The 19,597-nt window shown below is 44.8% G+C and overlaps 1 protein-coding gene across 1 annotated transcript; it reads left to right on the top strand.

Moving 5' to 3' along the window:
• The first annotated feature begins 12,867 nt into the window (after positions 1–12,867).
• On the top strand, positions 12,868–18,626 carry LOC132353210 (zinc finger protein 304-like). Its single transcript, XM_059904235.1, has 3 exons — positions 12,868–13,301; positions 14,638–14,764; positions 16,704–18,626. The coding sequence occupies exons 1-3, from the start codon at positions 13,269–13,271 to the stop codon at positions 18,524–18,526; spliced, it is 1,983 nt and encodes a 660-aa protein (XP_059760218.1). The 5' UTR covers positions 12,868–13,268; the 3' UTR covers positions 18,527–18,626.
• Positions 18,627–19,597: the final 971 nt, after the last annotated feature.

Below are 19,597 nucleotides of genomic sequence, written 5' to 3' on the forward strand. Positions count from 1 at the left end.
CGAGGTTCCATGCCTCTAGACAGAGTCACCCAACCAGGGACATGCAAGGCTGTGGGACCTTTCAGACAAACTTCAAGATTTCTGACTCCTGAGCCCTGTCTTACAAGACCCCAGAGCAGCAGGGATGGGACTGCTGGGAAAGAAGGACTACAGTGCACAGAGCCCAGCCCTGGCACCAACAACACACATGCCAGGAAACCAGGAAAGGAAGCAGTACCCATGGTCTCACTGTGGGAAGGTAAGAGGTGCCCCTGGGAAAACGGGGAAGAACAGAGCCCAGCCCAGGATGCTGGGGTGAAACCAGGAAAGGAAGCAGTACCCATGGTCTCACTGTGGGAAGGTCAGAGGTGCCCCTGGGAAAACGGGGAAGAACAGAGCCCAGCCCAGGATGCTGGGGTGAGTGGGAGGGCCTTACCTATGGAAGACAAAAGTGCAATGTTCTGTAGCAACACATCACGGTACAGGAGCCTCTGAGCCTCATCAAGGAGTCCCCACTCCTCCTGGGAGAAATACATGGCCACCTCCTCAAAGACCACAAGGCCCTGTAAAAATTGGGTTAGTTCACTCCATGAGCAGCTTTGTGTGCTGTATTTCCTTCCATTCTGTATTTGTCTAGTCTCAATCCATCAATTCTAGGGCCAAACTAAAAGCTAAATGTGTTTATATCTCCCCTATCATTCAGAGCCCATGGTCTGAACCACCTTCTTATCTGACTCTCATACACCAAATCAATATATCCCCTGCCCTAAATCAACCCAGGGCCAGATACCAGACAGCTAGGGACAGCTCTGAAGCTGGAAAACTCACCTGAATTATTCAGACTAGTTGATCATAAGCTATTCCCCTTATTCTCCACATCCTAACATGGATGAACTGAAGATCCTGAAGAGGTAAGTGTATGAACCATTGTACCCACCAGATTTGAATTTATGGATGTAAATGAGTAAGTGAGCACACAGAGAGGTCAGTATTGTTGAAAAAATTTCTATGATTTCTATTTCCCAAGTGTACAGTGAACACTATGCCACACAGGGCCATGTGAGGAAGCACCAGATTTGAGCAGGAGGCAGAAGCAGGCACAAGGGGAGACCTAGACCAGAGCCTTTATTGGGGTTTTCCCAATAAAAATGTGGAGAATAAGGGGAATAGCTTAGGACTGACTAGTCCGAATGTGATACATAAAATTTTTCATCATAAGGAAATACTTAAAGGTATATTAACATGCAGACCAATTATTAAGTGTTTGGATAAATTTAACTAATTCAACATGTTCATTTCTAACTGCCTACCTACACACATATTTTGAGGGATGTCGGTTCATTAGTGTTTAGATCAGTAACTGTTTCATGTATTCTTAAGTTAATGAGTTGCAGGGACGCACTGAGAAGGCAGGTCAGCTACTAGTCCTTTTGAGCCTGGCTGTAACATGGTCCTCTGAAGGGAGATGCAGGGAGCCCTCAGCCGGACAGTAGATCATTCCTCTTGCTCTGAGGGCTGGAGGAGGTGAGGCAGTGCCCTGGTCTGGGAACAGCTGCTCCACTACCCCAAGTAACCTTTGCCTTGTTCTATAAGGAGTGGTCTTGAGGGCCTGCTAAGCTTGCAGTGGGGAGAATCTACACCAACTCACAACTCAACCTCCATCCCAGGTCAGCTCCTTACCCCATCTGGATCTAACTTTCTACAAACACAGGCCAGAATTCACCCTACAGCCGGATTGCTCCTCTCTGAAGAACCATCAGGGATGCACACCCATCTGTGCCCTGCCCTCCAGTCTCAGTCTCCCCACACCTCACCACGGAGACCATCTGAAATAACAAACTTTAGACTCTCTTTCTTCAATCTGACCACCAGGCTACAAACTGGTCCAGCCCACACCCTCCACCCCTTAGAAAGCTCCAGACCAGCAACCTTCCCGGCCTCCAGACCTTCATATCCATCTACCCAGGAGATGTCTCCATCTTCTGACATCTCCATCTTGAGACATCTCAGAAAAACCCATGTCCAAATACAGCTCATGATCTTTTCCCTGAATCCCGTTCACTGCACTGACTTCCTCATCTCCATTCCTTAAATGTTCAGGGGGGGAAAAATTGGGATGGTCTTTTATTCTCTACTTTTGCTTACAGCCATATTTGATGCAGCAAGAAATTTTGCCAATCCTATTTTTATAATCTATCCAAACTCTTGTCACAATTCTCCTGAATTCTGTGGCCATGTCCTCCTCACCAGCCTTCTGGTTCCCTCCTGGTTCCTGGAGGGAACCAGGGTGAGTTCCCTCCTCACCAGGGAGCTAAGATCCCGCAAACCACGTGGTGCAGCCAAAAAATTTTTTAAATAAATAATAAAATAAAATCACTGGAGGACCCAGCTACTCAGAAGCCCAGTATTTTTGGGACACGTCATCTCCATTTCTGGAACTCCACTGCTCCTCACTGAAGGAACATTAGATGAAGTTTTCTGTGTTAGTCTCCCTAAATCCTGGCACCCCCAGTGTGCATTTCCTCATGGACTGTGTGCTGGCCCCTCGCCGTGGCTCTCTACAACTTTCCCCTTGTGATGTTAATATTTTCAATCTATAAAATGATATGCCAGATGTCTGTAGTTATCTTTGCTAAATCTGCCACTGAAACATTTCCACCTAGTGTAAAATAAATTCAAATTTTAGATTTATTTATTTATTTATTTATTTGGCTGCACCGGGTCTCTTTTTTTGTGTGTGTGTGTGTGGCATGTGAGATCTAGTTCCCTGACCAGGGATCAAACCCGGGACCCCTGCATTGGGAGCTTTGAGTCTTAGTGACTGGACCACCAGGGAAGTCCCAATTCAAAATTTTTATGGCTTTCTGGCTTTTTTTTTTTTTTTCTTGTTTTTTGCACAAGTGTAGGAGAGGATCTGAGGTCCATCACTGAGTTATCTTAAACTTTAATTAAATATTCCTTATGCACTGAAGTACAATTTGCATTCAATAATAATCTCCCTTTTAAGGGTACATATTTTGATGTCTTGACAAATATATATGCAATTTTGTGACCATGACCACCATGAAGTGTGAAATATTTCCATTACCCCAAAATGTTCCATTATGCAGTCTTACTCCTCTCCCCAACCCCAGCTTTAAGAACCACGTATTTGTTTTCTTTCCCTGCATTGTTGCCTTTGTTTTACAATATCAGATGAATGGAATCATCCTATATATGGTCTTTTTTTTCTCCACCTGGCATAATGATTTTGATATTCATTCATGCTGTTCCTTGTTTCTTCCTTTTATAGCTGAGTAGTATTTTGTTTTCTGGATATGCTACAATTCGTTCATTCATTATCCAGTTCATGGACAACTTTTCCAAGTTTTTGGCTATTGTGAATAAAACTGTCCTGAATATTTGCAACAGATATTTGGATGGAAACATTTTAACTTGTGTAAATATCTAGGAAGAGAACAGCTGTGTGCTCTGGTATATGTATATTTGCCTATAAAGGAAGCTACCGAATTGTTTTCCAAGGTGGCCGTACCAATTTGCAGTCTCACCAACAGGATATGGGAGTTCCAGTTGTTCTGCATCCTCATTAGCACTTGGGATTGTCAATCTTTCTAATTGTAGCAATTCTAGCCCGTGTGTAGTAATCTTATTGCAGTTTTTAAATGGCATTACTGGAATAACTAAGGCTATTGAGCATCTTTTCTTATGTTCATTGTTCATTCATATATCAATGGTTATTTGTCCAAATCCTTAGTTCATTTTTTTTTCTTCTTAACATTGAATTGTAAGAATTTGGGTTTTTTCTCCTTTACAGTATTCTGGATGCTAGCCCTTAATCAGATATGTGTTTTGCAAATAGAATCTCTCAGTCATTGGCTTGTCTTTCTATTGTCTTAGCAGTGTCTTTTGAAGAGTAGATATTTTAAATCTTTATGTAATCCAAAACCTATTTTTTCTTTTATGTGTTCTTCTTGTGTACTATCTATATACTTAGAGTTTGTCCAACCCAAAGTTGCAAATCTTTTGCCTTATAAAGCATTCTGTGATTTTCGTTCTTACATTGTGGTCTAAGACTTATTTTGAGTTAATGTTTCGATATGGTCTGATGTAAGGATTTCTTATTATTTTAAAACATATTTATATTTTATAACCAAGCAAATCACATATTAATTAGAAATGAGTGTTTTCTTAAACCAAAATACATATACACAAAGTTTATAACAATTTGGTAATAACCAAGAACTGAAATTAATTCAAATGACAGTCATCTATAAGACGCTTATGTAATTTGTGAAATATATATTAAATGAAGAAAACCAGGGATTAAAACTATTGCTTTCGGAAATTCCCTGGCGGTCCAGTGGTTAGGATTTGGCACTTTCACTGCCGAGGGCCCGGATTCGATCCTTGGTCGGGGAACTAATGTCCTGCAAGCCACGTGGCTTGGCCAAAAAAAAAAAAAAAAAAAATGCACAGGTATAGTTTTGATAGTTTTGCATCACCACTGTGAGCTGAAGCCATTCTGTAGTGCTGACCACATTTCATTATCGTGCAGGCACTTCTTCATGAGTCAGTAGTTGATACAATTTTTTATTGACAGCATGTTGAGTTTTCTATTATTTGGGAAAGAGAGTTGCCTCTCAAGGGCTCCTCCCTCCTCTGTCCTCTCTTAGGAGGAATTAGTTGTCTGGGCATTGGCTATAGGTATACCTGAAGATGAACTTCTGGGTCCTTGAGTGTCAAAGAAACCCTCTACTAGAGGCTGTTTCTTTCCACACCTGGGAGCTTTTCAGTATGACGCAGCACATCCAGAGACCCAGGCCTGTATCTCTCCCAAAGCAGTTGTGACATATGAGAAATGGAATATTTCCTGCCATATCAATAAACAAAGGATGTCACAGTCATCAACGATTGCAGCCCTCCAACGTGAGCCGTCAGCTGAAGAAACTCAGGGCTGAAAAGAATGCCTGCCATCTAGCAGGCATCAGACTGCAGCCACTCCCTGTGTAAGACCTGAGGAAACTCAGGATGTGTCAGGATACTGGCCCCAGATAGCTGAGGTGCATATCAAAGGAATGATTTCAGTGAGCCCAGACTCTTGCATCTTCCCATACATAGAAAAGCGCTAAATTCCTTAACTTGAGATACCTGGTTTTCTTTAATTAACAATAATCTTTTGATGTTCCTGATTACCTGTCCTTTGTTGCAAAACTCCTATATATCCTGGTTCCTCCCTCGCCTCCTTGGAGCAGTTTCACAGAGTTACCTGAAATGCTGTCTCCTGGGCTACAGTCCTCTTTTTTACCCCCAATAAATCTTAACTTGCAACTCTCAGGTTGCGGATATATATTTTAAGCCAACACATACTATCCAGAGGATGAAGGACTCTGAGGTCAGTTGTCTTCTCCCATTTCTCACCATCTGGTCTTCACTTCCGTGTTCACTAGAAGGGCCAGCTACGACCTTGCTGCTGTTTGGGCAAGAGTGATGAGACCCTGTCCTTCATTCACATGGCACATCGTGAAGAGCTGAGACATACAGGTGACTGAGATGTGAGCCCTTCCCTGGGAGCTCTTCTCACATGGAGAACACATTAACTGAAGTAGGTGCAATAAAGGAACTGTTGCTTTGACAGAAATGTGCCTGGGGACCCCAGAACTACAAGATAAAGAAGAATCGAAATATGGGGGTGTGAGGGTAGATGTGGGGGCAGCAGAGCGACCCAGGGTCTAAGAGTTTGGAGTTGGGATTGATTGGGGTTGCAGCCTGTCTCCACCATGCCTATCCCCAACCACATGACCTTGGTCATGTCACTTATCCTTGGGGTTCAGTGTTCTTGTGTGTAAAATGGGAAGATGGACGTTGAACTAAAGCTTAATAAGCAAATTAGAAAGAAGCAAGAGGTTGATGCGGAGACCCCTGAATGATGCAGGACCCACAGGCAGGGTCGGAGTTGGAGAAGAACATCTCTAGCAAAGTTAATAGCAGGTGTCAAGACAGACTGACAAGAGCATTGTCTGGTGCAGGAACCAGTTGACAGTCACCGCGGCTGTAGAGGGGAGAGGGGTGGGCAGTGAGAGCAGGTCAGGGTGAGATGAGGAGTTGGGTTTTGTACTCGTGCAGTTTGAGGTGTGTATCAGACATCTAAGAGGAAAGGTTGATCTAGTTGGATGTGCAGTCTGGAGTTCGGGGGTCATTCGGGTCTGCAGATATGTGGTGCTAGTACGTCCAGCACCAGGAACGTGTCTGACACCTGTGGTGGAGCAGTGAGGTTTATTGGTGTGCTGCAGTGTGGGTTACCACACCGTGGGAAATGTGGGGCCCTCAGTACGAAGATGTTAGGACTTTTTCTAGGCTCTGGGCTTGTGTTCAGTGATTTTCAGAAGAGTTTAAGGAAATGGAGCTTTGGTCTGAACTGGATGCTGTCAGGAAACGGGGTTGGTTTTATGATCAGATATCCTGAAACTTGTTATTTACAAGGCAGGGGAAGGCAGCGGCACTAAAGCAGCAGCTAGTGGAAGATGGAGCTGTCACTCATGTTACCCAGGAGAGGGGGCTATCTGCTTGTTTGCACAGGACTCTGGTTGTCTGCTCAGATATGATGATAGGGTGGTTTTGTCATTGTCTCATTTCATCATGGTCACTGAGTGGCCTTGACTGAGGACGGTGTTCTGTGAAAAATGAATACACAGAAACCTCCGTGAAATAGAGTCAGGAGACCAGCAGAGGGAGCTCTCATGCCTGCAACTGACAGCAGAGCCCAAAAGGAAGAAGAAAGATTCCTCTTCTTTCCTGGTAAGGACTCAGCCAATGAAAAGCCCTGGAGAAATAGCTGGCAGTCTATTTGTTTTAGTTCAACTGTATTCAGCAGGATAATCCCGGAGTTCAGAGGTGAGTGCCAGACCAGCTGCCTGGCCCCCGGGATCCCTCAGAGCTCTGCTTTCCCCCTTCCAATCACAACCCCTCCCACATAATTTAAAACTGTATACAATTTAAACCTATAATACAGATGGCTCCCTCTAGGCAAAGGGAACATCCTGTGCAAAGATGGGGGTGTGGGAGTGATCCTGGGGTACTTGAGCTACGTTTTTTTTTATTGGAGTCTAGTTGATTGACAATGTTGTGTTAGTTTCAGGTGTACAGCAAAGTGAATCAGTTATACATATACATATATCCACTCTTTTTTAGATTCTTTTCCCATATAGGCTATTGCAGAGTACTGAGTAGAGTTCCCTGTGCTATACAGCAGGTTCTTATTAGTTATCTATCCTGGAGCACCTGAGAAATTGAAAGTTCAGTGTAGGGACCTCTGAGGCCAGGGCTTGGAGACTGTGGCCCACCTGAGGGGATGGTCATAGAGGCCTCCCAGAGGAGGTAAGTTCTGAGTTGGGACAAGCTGAGGGCACAGATATCCCAGCAGGGACCCTGTTCCAGGAGTGCCCAACTGCTTGTGGAGCCTGAGTGGCACTCAGAGATTCCCTTATGATGACTGGGCTAGTGCAGAGCAAGGGATGTGGGTGCAGCATGGGCACATTTGTCATGGGCACCCAAAGGCAGGTACACACAGGGCACACCCAGACATGTCACGGGGCATATGTAGACTAGCAGTAGACTCTACAACACTATCACACATAGGACTCCACAAAAATGAATCGGCAATGTGTAACTCGGACACATCCGTGGGACACAAAATCCTATGCAGATGCACACACAGATACTCACCGAGACACAGACAAAATAGAGAGGATATATTTATATTGACTAAAGACACACACTTACACCTAGGAAAACAAATAGACACAGACATAGAAAGACACCCAGACACATATTCACAGAAGTCCTGCACATTCCAAGAACAGTGCTCACAGGGACACGCATGGGCAACAGACAGATGCATGCATTGGCACAAACATGTACATGCAGACACAGGGGCACAGATGCAGAAAGAGTATGGAGACATCCACACAATGAAACTCCTGTGTCAAAGAGGCTACATAGGAGAACACAAGGACAGTAGAGATGGGTACATGGAGAGAAGGGCACATGTACAGATGCAAAGGTAGACACCTTTGTACAGCCACTTTGACAGATGCAGATGTACAAATGGTCATACACGTATAGGTGTAGCCATCCAGAGAGAGACACACAAGAGCTCACTCGGTCACATACACACACATTTACACGGGCATTCCTAAATGCAGATAATCAGATCTGTACACATAGGAATGTGATGATAAATGTTTAACATCTGGTCTTGAGAAAAAAGTTGCATGTAGATTACATAAGTTGATTACAAATTTTACTGATATAATGGATGTGTGGTGCACAATTTACAAATGATAATAATATATCCAATGGGCTCGACTGTAAATTCTACACAGCCAATTGATTCTCATACAGTGCTTTCATTAATTTCAACTTTAACTCTTTCGTGTCAAGATTTGTATTAAATTTCAACATATGTATATATTAGAACCATGCAAATCCAATTCCAAGCATATATTCATTAGAAATGAGGGCATTTTTTTCTCCAAAATATATATACGTGAAGGTTTATAACAACTTTATTGATAACAACTAAGAACTTGAAACAACCCGCCCCACCACCAATGTGAACATGCTTAAATAAACTGTGATATGGTCACAAAATGGAAGGAAACACAGTAATTAAAACTGCTTCATACAACAATGCATGCGAATCTCAGAAAAAGGCATAGAGTGACAATGATGTAAGTCAGAGACAAAGCAGTACACATACTGTAGTGTTCTGTAGAAAAGTTAAAAAACAGGTGAACCTAATACATGGTAACAAAGAACAGAATAATGGTCACTTTGTGCAGGGCTCTTGGAATGTTCTGTGTCTTTGTATGGGTGGGGTTTTTATGGGTGTTGACATGCAAATATTTAAGCCCTTAACTTAAGATTTGTCCTCTTTATCTTATTGAAATTACACATATAGGAAAAATACAGATAAATAAAATAAATAAATACCAATGCACACCTGCAGGATAAAAAGAGCATAGCAAGATTAGAATTCCTTTATGAACCTCACAGATTGCAAATCACATCTTCTACTTCAGAAGAATCCTTTATCTAAAATTTTGGATTACTCACTCTCTTTTTTAATTCAGAGTTTGACATCTTATGTATGCATTTGTGTATCGCTAATAATAGTTTTTTTTGGCCTGATTTTGAAATTTATATGAATGGAGCCATTACTGTGGTTTTCTCTACTGCAGTTTTTTGTTTTTCGTTTTTTTGTTTTTTTGTCCGCACCGTGCAGCTTGCGGGGATCTTAGCTCCCTGCCCAGGGCTTGAACCAGTGTCCCCTGCAGTGGAAGCGGGGAGTCCTAACCACTGGACCGCCAGGGCATTCCCTCTCTCTTGTCAATTATCATCCTTTATTTATTTGTGATATATATTTTAAAGCTATTAATGTCCCTATAGAATTTTATTAAACACATCTCTAAAGAATATATGGGGATGTCACTATTCGAAAAAAAAGTTTACATTTTTGATTTCTTCACATTTGTGATGCATGGGTTTTTCAGTATTTTTTTTTTTCAGTATTTTATAACAATTTCCGAACACATTTTTGCATTTTCCATGTATCTCCGTTGTTGGTGGACATCTTGATTACATTCTTGTCTTATTCTATACAAAGTGAAGTTCTTTTTTATGGTCAGTTTATTGACAATTCTGTAAATGTTCAGCTTGTACTAAATATAAACATGCTGTATCTGTATGCAGATGTCTCTGTCAGGCCAGATTTATCAATATTGGTGTGTGAATCCACTAGAACTTTAACGATTTTATATTGGCTGTTTCTACTAATTACTGAATGGCTGCTATAAAAATGCCTCATATATTCATGGATTTATATCTTTATCCTTATTATTCTGAAATTGTTACTTCATGTAATTCGAGTCAGTCTTTTAAATTAAATATACAGTTTAAAGTATCTTATCTTCTTGGTAATGCTTTTTCCCTTAAAATTAAATTTTTTCTGATATAAACACACGTTTCACGTGTTTTCATATGTTAATTTTTAAATAATTATAACAAGTATATTTTCCAAAACATGTTTTATATATATTCTGCAATGTTATACTTTAGAGAGTCTTTTGTATCCATTCTATTGTTGGATTTTTTTAAAAAATAAATTTATTTATTTATTTATAGCTGTGTTGGGTCTTCGCTTCTGCGCGAGGACTTTCTCTAGCTGCAGCGAGCGGGGGCCACTCTTCATTGCGGTGCGTGGGTCTCTCACTATCGCGGCCTCTCTTGTTGCGTAGCACAAGCTCCAGACCCGCAGGCTCAGCAGTTATGGCTCACGGGCTTAGCTGCTCCACGGTATGTGGGAATCCTCCCAGACCAGGGCCCGAACCTGTGTCCCCTGCACCGGCAGGCAGACTCTCAACCACTGCGCCACCAGGGAAGCCCTGGATATTTTTAATATCAAAAATTGCTGACTGCTAATGTAAGCATTTACTTCATACTCATTTCATGTGATAGCTGATATAGTTGTGTTTAAATACATCTTCTGTGGGTGTGCTTTTCTTTGCCTCAGTTGATCTATACACTTCTTTTTTTAAAGTTTCTATTGAATATTTCTTTACATTTCAATTTTTCCTTCTTCAGATTTGCACGGTATATATTCTGATTCTGTTTATTAGTGTTTAAGCTGAAAAATGACAATGTACTTATTTAACACGGAGTGTAGCATTATTAACATCTTTGATCTTTTTCTGGAAAATATAAGAGATTTAAACATTAATTTGCTCATCTCAGCTTATGTGCTATTGAGGATATGCAAGGTAATTCCATCATTCTGTCTCCAAAAAGGAAATATTAATGTTTTATACAGATAATGAGTGGTTGTATTCATACACAAATGCACCCCTCTCCCAGATTCTCATTCCTTTTATCATCGCAGACCACTCGCCTGGGATCACTTTCTTCCAACCTTAAACATAGTTTTTAAAGTATTCGTTTTGGCTGTTTTTTTCATTAAATTTCTCACCTTTGGTCTCAAATAGTCATATTTTACTTGCTTTCTTCAAGGATGCATTTGTTGCGTATAGAAACCTGATGGCGGTTATTTCTTCCAACGGTTTCATTATGTCCTTCCACTGTGTCCCTGACACATAACTTTATACTGAGTGTGAGTGGAGGTATATGTATGTTGCAGAAGACATCACGTAGAGATACTAACTTTGCAATGCAGTCAGTGAATGGATAGAGTTTTGGATATCACGTCAGTGAGGGTATAAAAGTGTAGAATGTAAAAACAACAAACACACACACACAAAATATAAATAAATAAATAAAAAGAGTGTAGAATGTAGAGAATGAATAATAAAGTGGGCATCTGGTGATCAAATCAATGGATTGTGCTAGAAAGTCACTAGGTGTTCCCCAATACTGTTTTCTCCTTCTGGACACCGAAGAGGACAGGCATGTCCCAGCTTCCCTTACTAAATTTGGGACCATGCAAATGAATTTTGGCCAACTGAAATGGGCAGGAGTGATCGTGTAAAATATTTCTTTGATTTATCTTCTCATTTATGCTCCTTCTTGTGGTTGCCTCTTTGGGCCTCACTGGTTCCAGTTTTCACACCTCCCCAGGAGTTATTGATTGCTCCTTTGGGAGCTGCAGGTCCAGGTGATGGGAAGATAATGTCTTCATGAGGAGGAGGACCATACCTGGTGACCCTGAGGCACTAGATATCAGGTTGGGCCATCTCATGATCATGCATTTATACCTGGATTTCCCTGCTCTCAGAGTTCAACGGGAAGGCAGGAGGAGTTTGAGTCTTTGTTCTTGTGAATTAGATATGAATTATGGCGTCATCTTATGAAATAAACCATGATTTGAAACTATATTAATTCCACTGTCCACTTAAGCCTAAGGACAATTAGTCTTGATAGTTCTACGTTTTGAACAGGTAACTACCTGTAGTTTATGAAAACTTCCTGCAGCTAAAGTTAAAAAAAAAAAAAAAGAAACTAAAGGTATACAGGTGTGCTTTATGCAAAAATTTTAACCATTGCCTATAATGCTACTTGCTGACTCAGGGAGTGATTGTATTTTATATTTTAAAAAACATGATCAATGATTCTGCAAAGAGGAGCCTCTGATATCCTCCTATAGCTGTATGTGTGAGAACCTTGTGGAGATGATGAATAACAATAATAGCTTGTGTGTATTTAGCACCAGGTCTTGTGGTAAGCACTTTTCATTTCACTTCCCATGAGGTAGGCTGTAGTATTTTCCCATTTTAGTTGAACTTCGGGGGAGGGAAGTGGTCATGACTTTTAATGAAAGCTCCACCCGCGGTGGTTTGTGTCAGAAGGTGTAGGTTGGATCCGAGAACTTGCATTTTTAGTAAGTTCACAGTGATGCTGACCCAATTTGGGTATGAACGAATTAGAAGAAAATTTCATGTTTTTAAACGAAGACTGCACGAGAGAGGGATATTCATTGTTCAGTTTAAATCTCAGTCCCCAAAACTCAAGAGAGGTGAAGCAGTTCTCCCAGCATGAAAGAATGCTCCACCTGCTGGAGACGGTGGAGGACGCGGCGTTATCACAGGTGACCACGGAAATCTGGACGCGTCGCCTTTAAGAGGAGCTCTGGACCTCCGCGACCAAATTCCTCCCCGACCTTTCTCCCTCCACCTGCCTCTGCACCGCTGTCGGGGAGAGCCAGAAAGGGTCCCGTTACCTGGTTGGATGGAGGACACAAACTCCTTTACCCATAAGTCTGTGCCTGGCGCATCCGCGCTGCGCCAATGACAGCCCGGAAAATGGGCGTTTCCTCCCGCCCTTGCCGGCAGGGGCGGGACTTCCGGCGTCGCGGCCGTGACGTCTTCTGCTTGCGCCAGGGCTGTCTAGAGTGGCTGAGGAGGTTGGCTGGGAGGCTTGGCTGGGGTCCGCCTTCCATGCGGCTCTTCGGAAGCGAACAGGGAAGGACAGTAGAAAGGATAGGACCTCCCTCCGCGTCGTTGTTAGGATCCATGGTCCCTGTCGTGGGACGGGCCGCCTTGCGCGGAGGTGTCAGTCGGGGCTGCGCTCTTCCCGAGGCCTTCGCACCCGCCCTCCGTCCTTGTCCGCTTCCGGAGGCGGCACCCTGAGCCTGAGCGCCTTTTTACAAGGGGGAGCCTGGGGCTCGGAGTGCGACAGTCGTCCCGAGGCCACTCCGCTCAGTGTGGGGTGGGGGTTCGGCTGCTCCCGCAGAGCCCGCTCCAGTCGCCAGCTTCTCGACTCGATTCTTCTCAGAGGATCCCATGGCGGCCGTGGCGCTTATGGACCGGGCTCAGGTGAGTGGAGGGTCCCTCAAGCCGTCACCGCTTCAGGTGTAGGAGATGGTGTGTTCTAGGGCTTTCAGCACTTCGCCTTCATCGCTCCCTTCTCTTGAGTATAAAGGCGGTGAAGGGCGGTCCTTGACGGTGGATATGTGGCGAGGTTCCCATTCCCAGTGTTGATGGGATGAGGCGTGAAATGGTTTCCAAGGCCCAGGAGCCAACTGGTACAAACACTTGGAGGTGAGAATGAATTAGGAGTGTTCAGGAAACCGCAGGTCTCTGTTATGTTTGGTGAGAATAGAGAGCAGGCAGTCAGGGATCAGGCCTGGAATGGCAGCCTGAGGAGCTGGGCCTCTTTTCTGATGGTGGCGGGAGCTATGGAAGGTTTGTAACAGAGAAGGGAGGTGATCTGACATCGGTGTTAACAGGCTTCCTCTTGTAGCAGAGTGGAAAGATTGGGGAAGCCTGAGGGTGGGCAGGGAGACCAGGATGGAGTCTACAGCAATAGTCCAGGTGAGTGTTGTTGGCGGGTGGACCAGAGTGGTGGCAGTGGGGGTTAGAGAGGTGTATGGATTTTGTATATGTTTTTAAACTAGGGTCGTTGGATATTTTCTGATGAGACATAGTGAGATTCTGGGACTCTTCACCTGTCCCTCCCCCTGCACTTGAGTCTGGGTGCTTTAAAGGATGGGTCCTTTCTAGCCCAGCATCCTAAATCTAGATCGAGAGTTATATGAAGAGGTTCCTGCTTCTGGCAGCCAATAGGATGAGGACTGGAAGGGTGTATTAGACCCAGGAACAGCATGTGTAAATGCTTGGAGGTAAGGTTGAGTTGGGAGTCCTTAGGCACCTGGGTGGCAGTGATGCCTGTCATAAAGACATATGAGTACTTCCTGGATACTGTATGCAGAGTGGCTTCAGGAGTGGGAGTTGCCTTGGAGGTGCATATGGTGTGGATCAGAAGGTTGTCAGTGTTAATGGGGTGTGGTCCCGATATGACAAAGGTGTGGTTCAGAGTGACGTACGTGTTGGGAGGAGTGTGGACTGATGGCCTCCAAGTTGTGTCTGGGTGGCATGTTCTGGAGGATGCCAGCAGGAGAGTGTTTGGTGCCCCTCATACAAGACCCATAGCTTACATAATATATTAATATATCTGCTCAGTTGCCTGGTTCTGTTCTGGGCTGCACACAGCGATCAGAGGGACAGGAGAGAGCAGGCAATAGTGGTATTAAGGCCTAGTTTCGCCTCTGAATTGGGCAGCTAGGGAGGATAGGGACCAGGGGGTGGGTAGGTTAATGGGTAGACTGGGGAGTCCTGTTGTCTGTGAGCTCAACTGTCCCCTTCGTGGCAGGGCTGTGTGACCTTCGAGGATGCATTTGTGTACTTCTCCCGGGAGGAGTGGGAGCTCCTTGAGGAATCTCAGAGACTCCTGTACCGTGACGTGATGCTGGAGAACTTTGCACTTGTGGCCTCTCTGGGTAAGTCCCTGTTTCAGTAATCTATTGGTACATGGCAAATTACTCCAAAATTTAGTGACTTAAAACAATTAAAATGTGTTATGTAACTTTCAGTGTAACAGGAACCTTTCTCGTCACAGCTTACCTGGGTGCTTTTGGCTCAGGGTCTCTCATGAGGTTTCAGTCAAGCTGTCAGCCAAACCTGTGTTCTCATCTGAAGGCCATTCTCAGGAAGAATCCACTTACAAACTCACTCATGTTTTGTGTTTCCAAGATGTAGTTTCTTGCGGCTTGTTGACCTGTGAGCGTTAGTTCCTCACTGGCTGTTGGTCAGAGGCCTCCCTCGGTTCCTTGTCATGGTGGCCTTTCTGTAGTGCACCTCATAACGTGGAAGGTGCCTTCTCTGAGCAAGTGCGCAAGAGAGAATGTTCAGGATGATGGCTGGTCTTTTTCTACCCTGATCTGGAGAAAATGATCCCGTAATTTTTGCCCTATTCTGTTCCTTAGAAATGGGTCAATCAGTCCCGCCTACAGTCAAGGGAAGCGGCCTACACAGGGGCGGGAATACTGAGAGGTAGGCATTCTTGGGGGCCATCGGAGAAGCTGCCTTCCACAGGCCCCCATGCCCGCTCCAGTGTCCTTGGGGTTTGCTTTTTCCCCACTTCCCTTGGGGCAGCTCTTTCAGTCCAGCCAGATCAGTGACTCTTCTCCTTCCCTTCTTTGGTTCCCAGAGTAGGTGCTTTGGGTGCCAAGGCTGGGCCATGTGTGGTGTCCCCTCCCTTGCTGAGCAGTCCCGACACCTATGCCCAAAGCCTTTCAGGATCGGGTTAGGAGTTCAGGGCTCTTTCAGTCTGCTTCACAGATTCTGCCTGGCTTGGGCACTTCCAGATCCATGATGCTTCTGTGTCCATGTTCTGCCCCCATCCTCTGGCTGAGATTTCCTGGTGCATGACTATGCCAGGAATTGTAGGTACTGACATGGTCACTGCTTGTGGAAGGCACAGGGATGTTCCGCCAAATCATCCTTTGGGTTTTTTTGTTTTGTTTTGTTTTGTTCTTTTTTTTGTGGGATGGGTCTATCTAGGCCCCTCATCTGCTCTGGTTTGTTTTGTTTTTTCTTGGAGTATAGTTGATTCATAATGTTGTGTTAGTTTCCCCTATGTTTTTTTTTTTTACAACTTCCATCTTCTGGATCCCATGTAGTTGCCCAGGTGGAGAGGGGCGGGAAGCCCCGGGTGCCTGACAGGGAGCCCTGACTCCAGCCACAGTGAGAGAGGCCAGAGAGGGCCTGGCCCTGCCGCATGGGAGCTGAAAGAGAGCCATCTTAGGGCTGGGTTCACATCGTACCGTCAACCTGCTTTGTGTTCACCAGTGTTTTCTTGCCAAGGCACATAGCAGTACCTCACTTCTTCCTTTCCTTCCCCATTCTCGGCACTTGACGTTTCTCTTCTGTCTTCCATCCCTTGGCTGTTTCCCCACCTCTCTGGCCTCCATGTCTCTCACTCATTCTCCTCTTCTCCGTCTGCAATGCTCTGCAACGTTGGCTACTGTAATGTGTCATGAGTTGTGCACATATCCATATGTAGTCTTTAAGAACCAGCTAGTTACTTGCAATCAGATTTTCCTGGGCTTGGACACAGCCTTCTGCACAGAGGTCACCTGACACCAGCAGCTGAGGCCATGCTGAAACCCTTTTGTAGAGGAGTAAGTTGGAGACCTCGCCTCTACTTCTGGTACTGTCCACCATCATTGTGTCTTAACCAAGCGTTAGAGTTCCTCCGTACTGTGATGTTTAGAGGCCCAGGACTGAAATGGGCCCTTCCTCACCCTGATCCTGGCTCCCTCATCCTGCCAAAAGCCAGTGGACTCATTCATTGGTGTGTCACACATACATATGTGATGGAGTTGCTGCTTCCCACCAAAGTCAACATGTCCTTCACTAGCATTTCTTTGCTTTCAGGTTGTTGGTGTGAATCAGACAATGAGGAGGCCCCTTCTGAGCAGAGCGTTTTTGTAGGAGTGTCAGAGGTCAGGACTCCTGAGTCATGTCCATTTATCCAGAAAGCCCACCCATGTGAGATATGTGACCCACTCTTGAAAGACATTTTGCACCTGGCTGAACACCAGGGATCATGCCCTGCACAGAAACGGTACACATGTGACCCCTGTGGGCGAGGATTCCTGTTCAGTGAAAACGTTTATCAGCATCAGAAGCAATATAGTGGGAAGAATCCCGTCAGAAGGGATGATGATGGGGCCTCACTTGTGAAGAGCTGTGCTGTCCACATGTTAGGGAGACCTTTTACTTGCAGGGAGGAAGGGATGGACTTGCCGGATAGCTCTGGCCTCTTCCAGCACCGAAGTACTCACAGTGGAATGAGTCCATGCAGAAGGGCTGAGTTCGTGGAGCCTTTTCCACAAAGCTCCAGACTCGGGCGACACCAGGGAGACCATGATGAACTGATGCTTCTCAATTGCAGTGACAATGGAAAAGCCTTCCTGAACACCTTCACTCTCCTTGACAACCAGATAACTCAGGCTGAATTGCGAGCTTTTAGGTGCCTACCATGTGGAAATCTGTCCAAGGAGAAATCGGCTCTTATTCATCACAATAAAATTCATAGTGGAGAAATATCACATGTGTGTAAGGAGTGTGGAAAGGCCTTCATTCACCTGTCTCACCTAAAAACCCACCAGAAATTTCACACTGGAAAACGACAGTATACATGCAATGAATGTGGAAAAGCTTACAGCAGAAGCTCCCACCTTGTTCAGCACCAGAGAATTCACACCGGAGAAAGGCCTTATGAGTGCAGCGAATGTGGAAAAGCTTTTAGCCGCAAAAACACACTTGTTCAGCACCAGAGAGTTCACACTGGAGAAAGGTCTTATGACTGCAGTGAATGTGGAAAAGCCTACAGCAGAAGCTCCCACCTTGTGCAGCACCAGAGAATTCACACTGGAGAAAGGCCTTATGAGTGCACTGAATGTGGGAAATTCTTTAGCCAAAGCTCTCACCTTATTGAGCACTGGAGAATTCACACTGGGGCAAGGCCTTACGAGTGCATAGAATGTGGAAAATTCTTTAGCCATAACTCCAGCCTCATTAAACACAGGAGAGTCCACACAGGAGCAAGGTCTTATGTGTGTGGCAAATGTGGGAAGGCTTTTGGCTGCAAAGACACACTTGTTCAGCACCAGATAATTCACACTGGAGCAAGGCCTTATGAGTGCAGCGAGTGTGGAAAGGCCTTCAGCCGTAAAGACACGCTTGTACAGCACCGGAAAATCCACACCGGAGAAAGGCCTTATGAGTGCAGCGAATGTGGAAAATTCTTTAGCCATAGCTACAACCTCATTGTGCATCAGAGAATTCACACTGGAGCAAAGCCTTATGAGTGCAGTGAATGTGGAAAATGCTTTAGCCACAACTCCAGCCTCACTTTACACCAGAGGGTTCACAGTGGAGCAAGGCCTTATGTGTGTAGTGAATGTGGGAAAACCTACATTAGTAGCTCCCACCTTGTTCAGCACAAGAAAGTACACACTGGAGCGAGGCCTTATGAGTGCAGTGAATGTGGGAAATTCTTTAGCCGCAATTCTAGCCTCATCCTTCACCAGAGGGTTCACACTGGAGAGAAGCCTTACGTGTGCAGTGAATGTGGGAAAGCCTATAGCAGAAGCTCCCATCTTGTTCGGCACCAGAAAGTTCACACTGGCGAAGGGCCTTATAAATGCTACATCTTTGGTGGCCCTTTAGCTGCATCTGTTACACTTGTTTAGCAGCCAGAAAGTTCACACTAGAGAAAGGCCTTATGAATGCAGAAAATGTGCTGTATCCTTGTTCAAGGTATTAGGACTCACACCAGAGAAGAGCTCTGTGAGTGCCCTTTGTGAGGGAGCCAGCAGGTCAACCTTGTACAATCGTACATCCACCCCGGGGAGATTCCTGACAAGTACCACGTAGGTGAGAAGCTCTCATGAGGTGCATTGCACTTCCTCAACTGTCCAGGGCTCTTGTCAGTTATATCACTGCCAGTGCCTGTGGTGGAAGCCATCTCATTGCTGTTAAGTTTACACGGTGTCTGTCAGTTACTCCAATATGCTCAGGAAAGGTGGACCCCTGTGCTGTCTCTCCTGATCCCTTGAGGGGATCGTGAATGTTCTGAGTGTATTGAAGATCCTCATTTCCTTCCCCGTGACGGGGTTCTGAGTGACCATGATCTATCTCTGGCTGAAAGGATCTGAACTGGAATCTGCTGGTGATTACCAGACAAGATTTCCCTTCTTCCTTGACAATGTTGACTGTAACATGATAGCTGTGACTTATTTATCCTGCTTTCAAGTCACCCAACCTTGGAACTCCCTGCCCCATGCTACTCTGGTTTGTGCAGTGATAAAGGCCTGCTGTGGCAGTTTTTACTCTTGGGAGGTCAGTTCACTGTGTCTAATGGATTGAGAATAAATTGGGTTTCGCCAGCCTGAAGGGAGGAACACCTTTTGTTGGCACCAACTTTATGTGCCTCAGAAGGAACAGTAGGATGGCAGAGAACACCTCTCAGTCTAGTTTCGCCTAGTTTGCATTGTTGCCCAAGGCTTGCTAGAAAAGACTGAAGAGCTTTGTGCACCTAATCCTGTGGCCTAGAAGTCAGGATTTCCTGTGAGCCCAGAGTTCATTCTGAGGAGGGCACAGTTGGTGTGGAAATCTCCAGTGCTTGTGGAAGCAACATGAATTGGGTCCTTTGTTTCTAGGGAATGTCCCATATTCCCCAGCACTTTTGAGGGATTTCTGTCTCCTGGACCTGTACAGGAGCCAGTCCCTGATGTCCAGAATCCCATAGGCAAGTATCATTG

The sequence above is a fragment of the Balaenoptera ricei genome, chromosome 19 (assembly GCF_028023285.1).
Source record: "Balaenoptera ricei isolate mBalRic1 chromosome 19, mBalRic1.hap2, whole genome shotgun sequence".
Classification (NCBI taxonomy): domain Eukaryota; kingdom Metazoa; phylum Chordata; class Mammalia; order Artiodactyla; family Balaenopteridae; genus Balaenoptera; species Balaenoptera ricei.

Excerpts from the sequence above, each read along its gene's own strand:
- LOC132353210 (XM_059904235.1), top strand. The coding sequence starts at position 13,269 with ATGGCGGCCGTGGCGCTTATGGACCGGGCTCAG. Across the intron at positions 13,302-14,637 it reads CGCTTATGGACCGGGCTCAG|GGCTGTGTGACCTTCGAGGA; the intron begins GTGAGTGGAGGG and ends CCTTCGTGGCAG. Across the intron at positions 14,765-16,703 it reads TGCACTTGTGGCCTCTCTGG|GTTGTTGGTGTGAATCAGAC; the intron begins GTAAGTCCCTGT and ends CTTTGCTTTCAG.